Source organism: Prosopis cineraria, unplaced genomic scaffold (assembly GCF_029017545.1).
Source record: "Prosopis cineraria cultivar Desert tree isolate PC_DT_omini unplaced genomic scaffold, ASM2901754v1 PC8, whole genome shotgun sequence".
Taxonomy (NCBI): domain Eukaryota; kingdom Viridiplantae; phylum Streptophyta; class Magnoliopsida; order Fabales; family Fabaceae; genus Prosopis; species Prosopis cineraria.
The window spans coordinates 20,979,075-20,996,371 of NW_026555339.1; the positions used below are offsets into that span (position 1 = coordinate 20,979,075).

At 29.0% G+C, this 17,297-nt stretch overlaps 1 protein-coding gene across 1 annotated transcript; it reads right to left on the reverse strand.

Annotated features, from left to right (window-relative positions):
• Positions 1–671: 671 nt before the first annotated feature.
• Positions 672–16,752, reverse strand: LOC129317451 (receptor kinase-like protein Xa21). The gene is made up of 10 exons (XM_054961776.1): positions 16,676–16,752; positions 14,784–14,848; positions 14,499–14,564; positions 12,491–13,098; positions 11,732–11,872; positions 9,912–10,055; positions 8,894–9,037; positions 6,930–8,225; positions 6,316–6,746; positions 672–848 (listed from the first exon to the last, which is right to left on the reverse strand). The coding sequence occupies exons 3-10, from the start codon at positions 14,528–14,530 to the stop codon at positions 672–674; spliced, it is 2,973 nt and encodes a 990-aa protein (XP_054817751.1). The 5' UTR covers positions 14,531–14,564; positions 14,784–14,848; positions 16,676–16,752.
• Between the last annotated feature and the right edge of the window lie 545 nt (positions 16,753–17,297).

Sequence of the window (17,297 nt, forward strand, 5' to 3'; positions counted from 1 at the left end):
TATTACTGTTATTTTAATTATTATTTTTTTGTCATTATAGTAAGTCGGTAAAATAAAATTGGTGATCTTTTCTTCTTTTTTATTAGTATTAAGTAATGGCATTTCTAAAATTTTGATGTACTTAAGAAAATATAAAATGTTATTTTTGTCACCGCCCAAATTTGAACTGTGAAGCATCAATTAGAAACCCAAAACAAATCTCATTATACTACTAATTCACTTTATTATAACTATCCAATAATTTTATAAAAAGAAAGTTAAAATATTTAGAAGAACAATTTATTATTTTATTTTATTATTTTTTTATGAAAATATGTAATGAGAGGTCTAATTAATCCCCTTTTTTAAAAAATATATTTATTGTATATTTAACAAAATTCTAAATTCATGAGTCATTACAATAAACCACTATGGTTAGTCCACACTGCAAATTAAAGATGTAATTCATACCAAGATAAGGGTTTGAATCGCCTTATGGATGTAGGACCTTTCTAATAAATAATTTATATTTTCATATGCATAAATATAAATAATAAATTAAAATTATATTATTTTGGAAATTTTATTAATTATTTTTTTATGGTATATCTATCATAGACGTAGGACCTGATCAATGGAGTAGTTTCAGTGATCAACTAACAATTAAAAAGCTAACACTCCTGAGTAGTTCTTTAGACAATATCTTTAATGGCTTTGCTATATCCACTTTGGCCATGCTTAGAAGATCTTTTGAGAGCTGGAAGAACTGGAGACGTCAGAACGTTTGCGGAAATAAACCCGCCGATGTTAGCTGCGTCCGGTGATGTCAGAATGTGCAAGAACACCTGCTTGATGACTTTCATGCTGGTCTATTGGTTCCATGCATTCACAAGATTGGTCATGTTTCCATCAGTAAACTAGCATGGAGGGTTGTTAAAAATTCGAACCCAAACATAATCAAACAAGTAGGTTTTAATGGCCGAGCCTAAGAGAGCGTCTGGGAATGTACATTGCGGTGCAGCAGAGAGGATCAACTGCTAGTCCAAGTCCTTTAAAGCTTTAGATAGATCATCCCAATACTGGTTCACGATATCGAAATTGATGCCATGCAAAACCGAGCATCGCTAGGCAGCAATGAACTAGATTGTTGATGGAATATGGATGAGATTTAATCAGTTTTATTTTAGATATTTAGGATTATTCTATTAAGATTGTTTGAATAAGGATATTGAATATCCATTAGATTATTTAGGGTTTAATTAGATTTTCTTTGCATTTTTTATGATTATTTTGGATTTTCTTTATTTCTAATAAATAGGATACCTAAATATATTAATCCAGGTTATCCTTGTTGTTATCTTTTAGGACTATGTTAAAATTTCATTTATTATTATTTTTATATGTTTATAGCTCTATATATAACCTTAGAGTTTCTCAGTTATATTCAAATTAGTTTTGAAGAAATTGATTTGAATATTGAATTGTTCCCTTTATTTCAGTTTCTATTTTCTCTCTAATTCCCACTTTATTGGCGGAGTTGAGGGAGTGACTTCCATGGAGGGAAAGAGAAGAACTTTAATGCTCTTATCTTGGCAAGTTTTGATGTCCGTCCTAAATTTGGTATATGTATTGGCTGTGGCATCACAATGGCCAGCAAGGTTAAGTTTAGGAGTCTTGACCGTTGCCAAAGTCAGACAAGCAAGCTAGGTTGACGCATTTGTAGTTTCCGGTGTTATAGGCATCAGTGAATAAACTTGTTTAACAAAAGCCATGTGATTTTATTTGTGAATCATTGAATGATATCTATTGTAATGAGTATGTTATGGCTCTGCTTGGTGGTTTGAGATAGGAAGTGGTGGATACACTCATAGTGTTTAGGGTGAAGAAAAGTAAAAGAACATGTTTTGCGGGAAAGATTGACTTGCTAGTATAGTAAAATTCCAGGAAACTATTGATTTATGACATTCAAACTAAATAGTCTTCTGAATGCAAAAGACACGGAAGGCAATGATTTCTTACTTCTGATGACCACATTACCTCATTAGCGACTTACACACGCAATTGTTTCTCTACATTAGAACAATGATATTATGGAATTTTGCTTTATACGTAATAATTATTACTACTTTTTAGAATATAAATTGTTTCTTGTAAAATAAGTTTAAATCTTGCTACCATATAATGTGATGATCTTATTAATGAGTAATTTATATAAATACCTTTATGAACAATTTTTAAGCTTGGAAGTTTGCATGGCTTCTAGAAAAATATTAAAACTACTTTCACATGGTTTTCAAAAGTCAAAACATACCTTTATGGTTTATTTGAAGTTCTCATTCTACTTTAGATCACCACCACTAGGAAATGGGTGTTTGGGTTTTAAAAAATTAACATTTCCTACAAAAATCAGACTTTGAAGCCTGGCCTTGAAACAAAGGGCTCGAACAACTTTTTTGGGCCCTTTTTATTTTTTGCCCCTTAAAAATATTAATTTTTAAATTAAATTTAAACTTAAGTCGTTTTAGCACAATCTGTTTAGATTTTAATATATTTTAACCCATATTTTGAACATCCAAACGAGGAACAAATGTGCATCTTATATATTTGGTTTTGCACATATGACTTTATATTGATAGTTTTGGGCAAAATTTCTACTATTTTTTTTCGCATTTTCTATTCTTTATTGATGTTTTTGAAAAGTTTAAAGATGAAAAAAAGAGATAAAAGGGAACAAACCAAATATGAAAAAAAATTAGACAAAAATCAGTCAAATATTTTGTATATTTGTAGGTTTTTTATGTTTATGAGTAGTTAAACACATATGTTCAAATGTTATTTTGAATGCTTGCATGAATTAATTAATACTAACTTTTTCCTATCTTTTTTTTGTGATTAATTATATGTACATGTTTATTTTACTATTCTCTTAATGCTTCTAAGTGATTGGTCATAATTTAGATATTTTGTTCACTAGCTTGAATGTAGATCTTGGATAAAATAGTACAAAAACTTGAGTTTGCATGATGAATAGATGGTTTTGTTAGTAAGATATAGATATATTTTCTAACCTTGTATAGCCACATTAGGGTTGAAACTTAAAAATTGCATTTTGTTAATTGTAACAAGATATTAATTAAGCAATTAATGAAATTAAAAATTTGATCATGATCAATGAGAGAGCTTATTCAAGTATTTTTAGAACCCTAAGTTAGCACTTATTTTTATTAAAAACATTTATAAGAGGATGTAATTTTAGTGTTATGCATTAAATGCAAGGGAAACAAATAATCCAAAGTCCTATTTCATTCTTGATTAGTATAAGAATCATTTGATTTTCCTTATTTTCTAGTTTTAATACAATTGAAGCAACCAATCTTGTCCAACTAATTGTACTTTGCTCAATTTAGTTGAATTTGCAATATCTTTTGCTTGATCACACTTTTAAGATAATGCAAGTCTATGTGAGAATGATACTCTATTCAGATTGCATTAGTTATCATGACCTATGCATTTTCATAGCATAGAACAATTGGATATTTAAATGAGATTGTTAACAAGTTCCTTTTGATGAATTAATAAACTATACACTACTAAAATTACAGGTTTAAGTTTGGTTATAATAAGTCATCATGATGTTAGTGAACTTGGTTCATTTTATATATAACATTTTGCAACATATAATTAATAGTACTAATGGCTTAGTGGTTCAAATCCCCTAGTCACTTTTAAGTAATTATTTTGTTAGCCAATGGCTGGAGCTCTAGCTGGTGATGGTCTAACCTGTAGAGCTCTCTAGTAGTGGCAATAGTGATGGTTGGGGTACTTTTAAATTTTAAAGGAGGGTTTTTTTGTCATTTCTTAAGGACAAGACTTGGATACTTAACCTTACATATTGAATGTGCCTTTATATAATTAAATTAAAACAAATAGATTTTAATGTTGTAATAATATTAATAACAAGAGTTTATTATAGATATATATATATATATAATATAAATTATCCACATATCTTAATTTGATTGGAAAAAAGCACCTTAAATATATATAAGGCTAAATATATAATTTTCCATTCAATTTAATCCCTTGGTTGTGCAATGTGATTTCAGAGTTCAGTGGTCCTGAGTTTAAATTATTTATCTATTGTGATCATTTACTAAAATATTTTTAACTCATTTTTTGTAATTGTCATTAAATTAAGTTTTTAAGATGTAACTGTTATTTTCCTATAAACATGTACAGTAGAAGCAAATCCTCAAAATATTCTTACATGGACCAAATGCACCATGTCATCCATGCTCTACCTAATAAAATTTCACTATTTCAATCAAATAAAATATTATGTGATTATTTTTAATAATTTTATTTTTGTAATAGTGTGTTTCTTTAATTTCTTTTATTTTTTCTCTCCACTATTATCAAATGCAAAGTCAATTTATATTTATAGCCATTTGACATGACATTTTTACTGGAAAATATATAAATGATGTAGTGCATTGGGTTTATATAAAAATTTCTTACAAATTCTCCCTAGCAAAATTGGGAAGAAGAATATAATCGCAACGCCGATAACTTTTTTTTTTTTTGGGTATAGTGATTCAATTAAAATGACTATATTGTCATTTAACTTTTTTCTTATATTTTTATTGTTTAACATATTATATTGTATAATTGAAAAGAAATTTAGAAATAGAAAAAATATATTTTTGTGTCAACTTAGTCTTTTATCGAGGAAGAATAATCTCTCGTTTAATTTTGTCACTAAATTAAATTTTTCTAGGTGTGGATGGATGGACATTTTTCTAAGTTTAAAGCTAATATAATTGTTTTGTTTTTTGGATAACATCTTTAAAAACTTAAGTATATAGACCCCTACATGTCATTAATCAAAAGGCTCGCAATCCATGTAATACAGGTACAACTCATGAAAATAAAAACGAACAGGTTTTACAAATTCACAACTCACAGTTTTTATTAAATGTTTAGAAGAATATATCATCATCCTTTCTCACAAGGTATTAGGTATATCCAACATTTTCTTTAGGGATAGTGGAGGAATGAAGGATAGACAACAACACCAATTGCAAAATAGATTTAATATTATTATTTTTTAACTTGACTTCTTTGCACAAATAGGTCCTTGATCTTGTTCAACGATGCTACAACATCTAACATATTGCAACATTCTGTTGGAAAATCGGAGCAGCAAGTCAAGGCCAATTTGAAAATAGTAGATGTAGTTGTCAAAATATTGCCAACATATTGTTCATCTCCTTATAATAAATTGGAATCCATGACTTGAATCAATGAATGTGACAATGATTCACTTATCCAAGTTTTTAAGCTTAATCCATCGACAAACATACCTTCTGTTGGCTTTTTCCTTGTGAACACTTCCATTACTATTATTCCATAGCTATACACATCAACTTTTGTTGAAACAATTCCATCAAATCCATATTATGCATGTGATATAATTTAATTCAACCAAAGTCAAATATCAAGTAACCTGTATATGATAAAATAAGAACTAACTAATAGCACAAATTCCTTTACATTTCTTGAAGCATTCTTTAGAATTTCTTGGAGATATATATATATATATATATATAATAGGTTTAAAATAACAATCAAACAGTAATTTAAATGTATGATTTTTAGAACATAAAAACTGTCAGAAAACATTCCCATCAAATACAATATATGGGATATATTTTTGACAGGAATATATATCTCTAATTCTTATATACACTATATTAAAACTACTTACTACATTGATGAACATGAGCCCACATACATTTTTTTTGGCCGAACACAACGACATACATTAAAACACACCATCACATTCATGTTTGAAAGTAAAACAAAGAATTCAACATAAGTATACTAAATTAGTTAAAAAAGTATAGTTCTTTTTTTAATATAAAAAGGCCATCAAAATTGTAAGGAAATAGCCAATAAAAATTTTATATAAGAATTAGGGAAATTAGATTCAATTGCGATTATTTTTCACTGATAACTTTAATAATGTGCTGTAGTTCGTCAATTCAACTTCTCATGTATAAGAACATAATGTTTTGTAAACAAGTGCATCATTTCATATAAATAATAACTAATTTATTTTTTCTCTAATTTCATTCGATTTTGCTAATATGAAAGACAAGAGACAATATATGTATATTATTGTAGTAACACCAATTTAAATGGGGTTTTGTAAAAGAAGAATAATAAAGATTTAAGTTGATTACCTGGTGCAATATAACCGATGGTAGATATTGTCTCTGTGTGCGTCTTAGAATTCCCTTTATCTAAAAATTTGGCAATTCTAAAGCCACTCACATGGGCAACCATATTATCATCCAACAAAATGTTACTTGGTTTCAAATCACAATGGACTACTAGTGTTGACAAGTCATGATGAAGATATTCTAAAGCAGATGCTACATTTATCATTATATTCAACCTTTGTAAGAAATCCAAATGATAGTCATCAAAATATAACCATTTTTCAAGGCTTCCATTAGGAATGAACTCCATTATCAAACACTTCAAATCGGCATTGGAACAACTACTAATGATCTTCACCAGATTTCGATGGTGCAAATTACGCATTGCATCGCATTCTACCTCAAAGCTCCTTGACAACACTTTTGAGTCAAAATTGAATATTTTAACAGCAATCATTATTCCACTTGAAAGTTTTCCTTTGAACACAGAACCAAAACTTCCCCTTTCAAGTAAGTTACTCTCATCAAATCTATGAGTTGCACCTAAAATTTCAAAATAAGAAATCTTTCTTGGCATTCCTAAAGTAGATAAAACTTTTTTAATGGTATGCCTAGAATTTATTCACTTTTGTTGAAAGAGCACAATTCCTGTAGCAATTAAAGCTATTGACAAAGCCATTGACAACACCTATTTCAACAAAATCAATTTTTCCATTGACCTTTTACCTGTTCCTTTTTTGCATGGAGACACTTGCATTTGTGGCTCACCACAAAGTTCTTTATTCATCATGAAAGATTCAAATGTTAAATTTTTGAAGACTCCGCCACTTGGAATCTCACCCTGTAGTTCATTAAAAGAGAGATTAACGTACACAAGGGATATAAGTGACTCCAGAGATTTAGGAATCTCACCAATCAGTTGATTTTGGGAAAGGTCTAACTTTACTAAGCTTAGCAAATTCTCAAGTGATTCAGGAATCTTCCCATGCAATTTGTTATGTGCCAATGAGAGAATTTGTAAATTTTGCAAGCCACCTATGGTTGATGGAATGATGCCTGATATACAATTTCTTGACAAATCCAATGATATAAGTTCTTTCAAGTTACTAATCTTGAATGATAGATTTCCAACTAAAACATTGGAAGAAAGGTTTACTTCCAATATACCAGTTAGATTCCAAAAGGAAGAAGGTATCTCAGAAATCAACTTATTGGAGTCTAAGTAAAGTTTTTGCAAGGACATAAGATTTCCTAAGCAAGGTGGCATTGCTCCAGAAAACTTGTTTCGAGATAAATGTAGATAGGTGAGTCTTCTAATTTCACAAAGCTCATCAACATTCAAGCCACCTAGCTCATTGCCTTCAAGATTCAAATCTTGAAGAGCCTGTATGTTGCCAATTGCTTTTGGTATTGATCCATGTAAAAAATTTTTAGCTAATGATAGCTGGAACAAGTTAGATAGATTCCCAATTTCTGATGGTATGTTACCATTAATCCTGCACGAGTCTACAAGTAGCACCTGTAGAGAATTAGACAAGTTTCCAATGGACTTGGGAAGTTTCATATGCAGTGGATTTGTTGAGAGAATCAAACTTTTCAAATGTCTACAATTTGACAATGAATTGAAAAAGCTAGTTTCAGAATCAAAACTATCCATAATGGTAAAATTATTATCACTTACTAAAAGGGTTTCTAAGTATCTTAAATGCCCAAGTGTGTTTGGAAAAACCCCTTCAAAATTATTGTCCTCCAATTCTAGAGTGGTTAGCTTAGAAGCATTGGATTTAGTATTTGGGATTTTTCCAGAAAGTTTGTTGCCCCACAGATAAAGTATTTGTAGATTAGAAAGGCCAAATCTAAAATTTGATGGAAGACTTCCTGATAGAGAATTGTTTGAAAGAGACAAGACCTCCAAAGTTGACATGTTGAAAATTTCTGATGGAATAAACCCTCTCAATTCGTTTTGAGACAATTCTAATATCTCAAGCTGTTGAAGATTACCAATTTCCATAGGTATTGATCCTATAACACAAATATTAATTGAAGTATCAATGAAAGTTAATATTAAAATATAAACAAAATTATAAATGTCTAACTACTTAGATTTACCCACAAATTTTCAAGAAATTTGTGATGAATTTGGGCTAAAAACTTATAAGTACGCTTTGATCCGTCAACTATTTTAGTGGTCAGAATTTTGTGATAAATTTCACATTTTTTATGTCTAAAATAAATGTTCTTGTAGGCTTTTTTTTTAGTGGTAGATGATGAGTTTTTAGTTTGTTGGCCTGAGCTTCTAAAATTATTTTTAATTTATACTATTACAAACCTAAATAGTCAGTTACATCATGGTTTTAACAATTGGTCCATACTAGCCGATTGGATGTGAACTAGCCTGTGGTCAAGTCTAGAATAAATCATTAAATCTTATGTGTAGCGAACTAGTAAAAAAATTTTCAACAAATTAGGGGAACATGAAAAACATGTTGGTTGGTTGATTCACTAGTTCAAGAATCAGATCTAAACAGAAAAATAATAGACGGGGAGAGGTTCAGAGAGAAGTTGAAAATCATGAGGGGAATGAAAATGCATGATTGAAAGAAAAAAATTAAAAAGAAGTCATTATACAATATAAAATATCACATTAAAAGAAACTGATGGTAGTACATTATATTTTGGTGAAAATGTACCTTCTAAATTATTGCTACAAAGATACAACTGTTGAAGCACAGTCAAGTTTCCAATGCCTCTTGGTATGGGGCCAGATAGCTGATTAACCCTTAGGCTCATCATCTTCAGATTTGCAAGACTTATAATTTCATTGGGAATATTTCCTGCAGACAGGAAAAAAAAAATAACAATGCATCATTGTAAGTAAAAAGAGCAACACTTAAATTTGTGGTAATGCATACTTTCTATGTTATTTGAAGTTATTTTGTGTTTTAAAGTTAGTGGTCTAAATTGAAATAAGCTTATATATGTCAGAAGCATGATTGTCCTCATATATAGATTTACATATTCAACATATGAGCAAACATTTAAAATCATCAATAAAATTATGATATATATATATATATATATTGTTCTATGTTTTGAAAACAATTTAGTCTATATTAGCGTATTTTTTTTTTATTTTGATGAATTATATTTCTTGATAAATTAACAAGTTTAATAAGGGGTAGCGATTTTTTTTAACTTTTCATAGAAAAATTACATTTTAAATAATAAGAAGCTTGTTTAAATGATAATAAAGGATAATTCCCATTAATTATATAGGGTTTTGAATTGCTACGTACCAATCCCAAAGTATAATGTGCGGTTGAAATATATTTTTAATTAAGAAAATTAAGTTAGTGAATATTTGATATAGTCTGTTAAATTTGTAGTACAAGTTGTGAAAGCTTTGGGTCGTAATCTAAATAAAAAAATAAAAAAATAGTCAATTTTTCAATTCCTTGAGTATATGTATATATTCACCATACTTGTTTAAGGTTAATTAATGCTCAGAAACTTATTATCATCATCTGTGTTTATAAATTTTGGATTTGAGAGAATCTCTATGTTTGTTGTAAAGAAATACTTTCTTTAGCAATGTGGTAAACCAAAAAAAAAAAAATTAACTCTATTTTGATTGCTCGTGCATAAAATATCATATTAACAGAAAATTAAGCAGAACAACCCTTTAATTTTATAAAAGTATTTATATACCTTCTGAGTGATTGTTATCCAGAAATAACTCTTGAAGCCTAGTGAACTTGCCAATGCCTCTTGGCATGTGACCAGACAATTGATTAGCACTTAAGTATATGCTGCTCAAATTTGTAAGATTGCTTATTTCATTCGGAATATTTCCTGCAATATTGCAACACAATAAAATCATAATGCTATGAATTTTGTTACAAAAAATTAAACATTCTAATTCCACACGTCTCACCTCCCACAATATTACTTTTATTTTTTGGAAACAAATTTGATATAGTCTATTGAGTGTGTGTATATATATACTTGGTTTAATAATTTACAAAGAATAATTTTAATTTAAAAACCTAAAATAGAATGAACTCTTATGAATTTGTTTTATAATTTTTAAGAATCCTTGTAAAAATGAAGTTATGAAATTAAAGTTGGAGATTTAATTTGGAGTCCATTTGTTTGATCTTCCTTTTACGAGATGATCACTTATTTTTTATGAAAAATTATTTTGTGAAATTTTGTGATATTAGCTTAAACTTTTGAAAGTAATCAAAATAAAAAAAAAACATATTTCTAAGTTTTGACTAATTTGAAAAGCTACTTTGAATAGTTTCTGAAAAGGAAAAATTTTATTTACTTAGCGTTATATGTTATGGTGTTTATTTCCAATTAAATGATTCTAAAATAATTTTTTGTTATTAATATTACTAAAACATTAAATTTCACTTGTTTTAATTTGATTGGATTTAAGTACTATATATTAAATATATAAGGCTAAGTATGTTAGTCTTGCCTGTTTAAAATAACTAAATAATAATTTTTTATGGATAGAGATCCATGAAGATATCATAAAATTTAAAAATAACTAAATAATAATCACTTTTCATTACTGTTATCAAACATAAAATAATATATGCTTTTTATAAAATATCTACAACACAAATCACTTTTTTATTAAAAAAAATGTCTAAATGATATAAAACTCACTTATTTTTTCATCATAAACAAATGGGTCCTTGATTTATTTTGTAGTATAGACTTATGAAAATATGTTGTCTTCTAAATGTAACCATTGAAATCGTCAATTTGACATATATTTGAAGGGATGCTCCTCCAAAAATTTTGGTCACTCAAAAAAGTTGTTTATAATGATTCCCATTAAAAATAAAGGAAAAATTATATATAAGTCTTATAGACCAAACTTATTTACAAGTAAGTCCCGCAAAGTTTAAAAATCATAGCTAGGTCCCTTAGGACTTAAGTATAATTTGAAACTAGGGTGGAAAATCAATAATATCCATATTAAAAATACATTACATCGACTGAGTAATTTACAATTATGTCATTAGTAATTTACAACTATCACTTCAACGTTTTACAACTGTAATTTCACATATCTAATAATTAAATTGATCATGCATGATAAGTTTAATACTAATTATATATAATACCTTATTAGTAATTTACAATTATCGTATTAATATTTTACAACTATAACTTCACATATCTAATAGTTATACTGATCATATGTTACCAATAAAATTCAACATTAATTGTTTACAATTATTTCAGCAATAATGTATAACTATCACTTTAACTTTTTACAACTGTAATTTCATATATTCAATAATTAAACTGATCATGTATTACAAGTAAGGGTAATAGTATCTGTATACCTTAATTTTAAATTACACTCAGATCTCAAGGACTATGACTGTAGTTTCTAAATTACGTAGGGCTTATTTGTAAAATAAGTCTACTCCACAGGATGTAGTTGTCCCAAAAATAAAAGCAAACAATAGTTAAAAAAAAGTTATGATTTGTTAAAAATGTACCTTGGAGGTCATTGCTTGCGAGATATAAATTTTCAAGCATGACCAAATTTCCAATGCTCGGTACTTGCCCAGACAACTTATTCATACCCATGTACATATTTTTCAGATTTGTAAGCTTATTCATTTCTTTGGGAATATGTCCTGCAATATGGCCACAAAATCACCTCGTACTTTTTTCATGAATGCTCATATAAAAAATAATATTAAACGAAAGAGTAAGACATATAATTCTGGGAATGCATTATCGTTGTATCTCATACATGTATTCAATAATTTGATGTCTAGTCAATATTACCAGCTAGATAATAATATACAAATATACAATAATACATGCATCAACTTATGACAATTGAAAAGTAGAAAAGGAATTCCAAAAATTATAGCGTAAAAAAAAGTGCCTCGTTGAAAGAGAATTCCCACTAACATTTAATTAAATACTTAAACAAAAATATTTTGTCAGAGATAACTCATTCAAGGAATAATTTTTAAAGAATAGTGAAATTTGTTCTAGTGATGATAGCTTAACTATAGAAGTATAGTTAATGTGTTTCATGTAATTGTAAAATGTTTGTGAATTTTCGATTCAAGGTCTAATTTTGAGAAGACATAGTAAATAGCATACCCCAAGGTAGATTGATATCAAATATATGACTGATATAAACAATTACGAAAAAAAAAAGATAAATTCTTCAATTTTGAGATAGAATAAATGTTTATATAATCATATATATATATATATATATATTATACAAGACATACCTTCTAAGAAGTTGACAGAAAAAGAGATGTGCTCAAGTGATGATAAGTTAGAGATAATTGGAGGTATACTTCCTGAAAGCATGTTTCGAGAAATGCTTAAAAATTTCAGGTGTTGAAGTCTTCCAATATCCACCGGAATAGATCCATTGATAGAATTAGACTTCAAATCCAAGGTCTCCAACTTAGACAAATTCCATATGCTTGGAGGAATGAGACCTCCAAAACTATTATTGCTAAGACTCAAGTGTTGAAGCATAAACAAGCTTCCAATCCAAGTCAGAATTTCTCCGCTAAAAGTATTATAACTCAAGTTTAGAATTTTCAATTTGTGCAATTGAAGCAACTCTTTTGGCAACCCACCATGAAAGTTGTTGCTCTGTAGTTCAAGTTTTTCTAGGAAGGATAGATTTCCAATTTGTAAGGGTAAGGTGCCCTCAAGACCTATCTCAGGAACACTTAGGATTCTCACTCTCTCATTGTTAGAATCGCATGTGACTCCGAACCACTTGCAGTAGGAAGATGATGAGTTGGACCAATTCTTCAAGTGATTATAAGGGTCTCTAACAGAAGATCTGAAAGCAAGAAGTGCCAATCCGTCGAGGGTAAAACTGGAATAACATAAAGATTGGCAAACCATGAGACAAAGCATGGAGAAAATGGAGAAGGAGAAATGAAAGCAAAGATTTCCCATGTTGAATAGGGTCAGAGCTTCTTGGGTTGAAGAAAAAGAAGACAGCTTCACTATATATAAGCTTCACTACAATAGCTAATAATAATGAACAAAATAATATGCAAAAGCTGTTTTGTAATGGAGAAAAATAGAAGGATATGTTAGAATATTAGTGAATTTACTTGACCCAAAAACTTGAAAATTAGATCCCATTCAAATTTCCCTATAATTATTTCCCGTTGATTTAATGCTAATATATGTGGCAAACTTGTGCTCTTTTTTTTCCTAGAAAATTGCATGCCTATGTATTCACAAATACAAAATAGGTTATTATTAAAATGGAAACTTAGACTTGTTTTTCTCTCAAATGGTGACTTGTTAATGATCCTTGTTTGAGAATAACATCGTTCACAAGTCCTTAAATGCAATTCTCTCTGTTTTTTTTATTAATTACACTTGAGATGATAATAAGTTGGCGACTAATTAGTATTGAATCCAAAATTTTATATAAATTATAAAACAAAAGCCTATCAAAAGCTTGACTTAAACAAGTTATCCAAAAAAAAAAAATTTCTTGACTTAGACAATTGAGAAATAAGAAAGATAAGTTTGTGGAAAAAAACAGAAATGTAGTTGTGAGTTGCATTCATCAATGAAATTTCGCATTGGAAAAGGAATAGTGGTGTGGTCTTCAATAATAATGTTCTTTAGAATTTTTCTTTCTTGAGGTAACTCTGTCTCTATTTCAAAATTTACCTTTGTCACTATTCACTGTAGTAGATTATTGTTTGAGAGATCAATCAAGTAATAAAATTTTTAAATGAAGTTATTAAATTTTTATATTTTTATAAACAAAGTTTATAGGGAAATGACACTTAGATCCTAAAATTGTAGAAGATCAACTAAATTATAGTTAAATTTACAAAATTTTAATGAAATATGATTTTGGTGAAGTTGTATATCTATACTTCTCATTCTCATCTGTAAGTTGCTACCATAATTTTCAAGGTCAAGGAAAAAAAAATGAAACTTGAAAGGAGCTAATTGTTATCCTAAAAAAAATTCAAAAACAAAGGAAAAAAATAGGGAGAATGATAATTAAGGACCCTTAAAAAGTATGAAGAACCTTTAACAACTGAAACGTCAAGAATTTACAAATGAAACTTTAGAAGTTATAGTTGTTAATCAAAGTAAAACTCTATTTCCTTGAGCCTTAAGCTTGCACCAATCACCAATGTCATAAGTCGGAATGTTAAGTCCATTAAATTATAGGAGAGATTTTGACCAAACCTCAACTAAGGGCAATTTTTCCTATAAGAAACACACAATGAAACTCACATAGGTGATGGCTCCAACCAGGTGGGCTCCATTAGTTGTGGATATCTTCATGATGGACAGCCCATCCTTGATCAAAGAAAAAGAAATTGAGTGACTAGGAACATTGGATGGCAATATTAGTCAAAGTTTGATAGGTAAAAAAGTATTTATGCTTTTTCCATACGTTCTAATATTCAAGTCAATGCATGCCTATTCTAATGTAAGTCTATTCAATTATAGGAGAGACTTTGACCAAACCTTAACTAGGGACAACTTTTCCTACGGGAAATATGCAATGAAACTCACCTAGGTGATGGCTCCAACCAGGTGGGCTCCATTAGTTGTGGATATCTTCATAATGGACAGCCCACCTTGATCAAAGAAAAAGAAATTGAGTGATTAGGAAAATTAGGCGGCAATATTATTCAAAGTTTGTTAGGCAAAAATGTATTTTCTAGAAAGTATTTATTCATTTTCCATACGTTCTAATATTCAAGTCAATGCATGCCTATTCTAATGTCACAATTATGCTTGCCTTTAGAACAAGACTATTGAAATTTAGTGAATTTAGACATTATATAAATTATAATTAATTATATTAATCAAATTTTTTATAATCAATTACACCAAAACATTCACCATTCAAAAACTATTAGCAATCCAATAACAACATATTAATTATAAGCAAACAACTTTGAATAAAGACAAGTACCACTCTCAACCTAGAAAAATAATATATTTACATTTAAAATGTTTAAGCACAAAATAAGATAATTGTTTAGTAATATAACAAAACAATCCATTTCTATACAGATCTTAAAAAACCTACAATTAACATTCTTTCTAGAATATCAAACTCCCTGGTTCCATCATCATTCTGTCATATATTTCTACAAAAGAATAGGCTCAAATATCTTTAAATTTGAACTCTATCTATATTCATGTAGTTTCAGGCTTTGCTATCAAGATTGCAGCAACTAATGAAAATGACCAAGTAACTCTTGAGCTTCTTACAAAGCAAAAAAAAAAAAAAAACCTCGGTGCTTGCCTACTTAGCTTTCTTTCTCTTCAGCTTCTTGGCCTATAAAACATGTAATAATAGATCGTTATGTGAATTATCTAATAATCCATCTATAATGACAAAGAAGAAAAATTTAGACAAAAAATAGCCCATTAAGAGCCTTGTGGTTGACAACTTCTTCCTTTTTTATTGAACAAAAAACTTCTTACTTATGGAAGATGAAGTCTGCTATTCAATCTTAACCAATGTTTGTATGCTCCTCCTCTTTACCCTATTCCTTTTTGTTAACAATATCTTAAACTTCTTTCTAGAATCGATAATGTATTTAACTATGGATTCATCAAATATGTCATCATCATCATCTAATATAGATAAGGTTATAAAAATCTATAGACAAAAATTTTAATAACCAATTCAAATAGCAAAAGACAGGAACCTATAGAAGGAAGAAAACAAATCATATTGGTTTGGATTATAGCTGCGAATAATACAAAATCATAAGAATTACTGTGTCATAGTTTCAAATGTTAATCCATCATGCCTACATAGCAAGCCAACAATTAACTTTAAAAAAAAAAGCCAACCACAGTAAAAAGACAATAATAATCTTTGAAGAATCTAAGATAGTTAGAAGGAATTGAAATTTCTTTTGTGTTAGACTTAAGAATCCAAGGTACAATTCTGGCTAAAATAAGGTCATTTCACTTGACACACATAGAACTCTTTTTAAGCTAATTGAGTTCCCTATCTGTGCATTAGAGTGCTACATCTCTTTTTTTCAACAAAAGCTAACTTCCTTAACTTAGAGAGAGACAGAGATAGAGGAGTCCTTAGCAATAAACCATAGCTATTTAATAGGTTCAAGAATGTCTGAAAGTTAATTTGTCATTTGTATCTCACAAAAGAATAGTTCTTGTGGAGCACATTGTTTTCCTCTTAAAAATTGTCATTGGAAGAAGTCATACTCATGTGAGAAAGGCATAAAGTGGTAGAAATATATATCCATACTTGAAAAGATTAGAAGGACAAAAGATGGATATTCATTGAACCATACACCTAAAATATATAATCAAACATCGACTATCATTATTGTTTCAATATAATCATTCAAATGAATGCAGAGGGAGCGGCTATGAAAGACAGAGAGATAGCACCACTAAATTACTTGCCCCAGTTACCTAAGAATGGTCCTGCACCTGCTGCCATTGCTTCTTTACCCTCTTCAGTAAATCCATTTGCAATAGTTCTAGTCCCAACCACTAATACACACCTATGAAGTTTGCGCATTGTTCCACCTGTCAGAGCAGCTAAAGCATCCTTCTAAACACAGCCTCATATGGCTTAGGAATATATCTTTGAAACAGCAAGGCCAAAACATATTGAAATTAAGAGAGATTCAGACTTACTCCTATTTATAAGAGAATAAATAAACTACTATGGCACTATGCAAGAAGAAAAAATTTTAAAAATTGCACCAGTAGAATACATAAACAAATTGAAATTTAATTAGCACTATATAATAAGTGAAGAAGCTTCCTTATACTATAATGTCACCGCACTTTCATTACCTAAACTCATTAAAACATTGTGAAAATAATATCCAACATTATTCAATCAAACTTACACAAAGTACTATAGAGTAAAACATTAATCAGGAAGCTAAAGGATAAGTGATTTTTATTATCAATCCACCATTCAAAAATGAAGACTGCTACAATTGATATTTATGGCCGCACTCAATAGTTAGCCTATATTGTTTTACTCCATAGTATAAGGAACTAAATCCTAGAACTCCATAT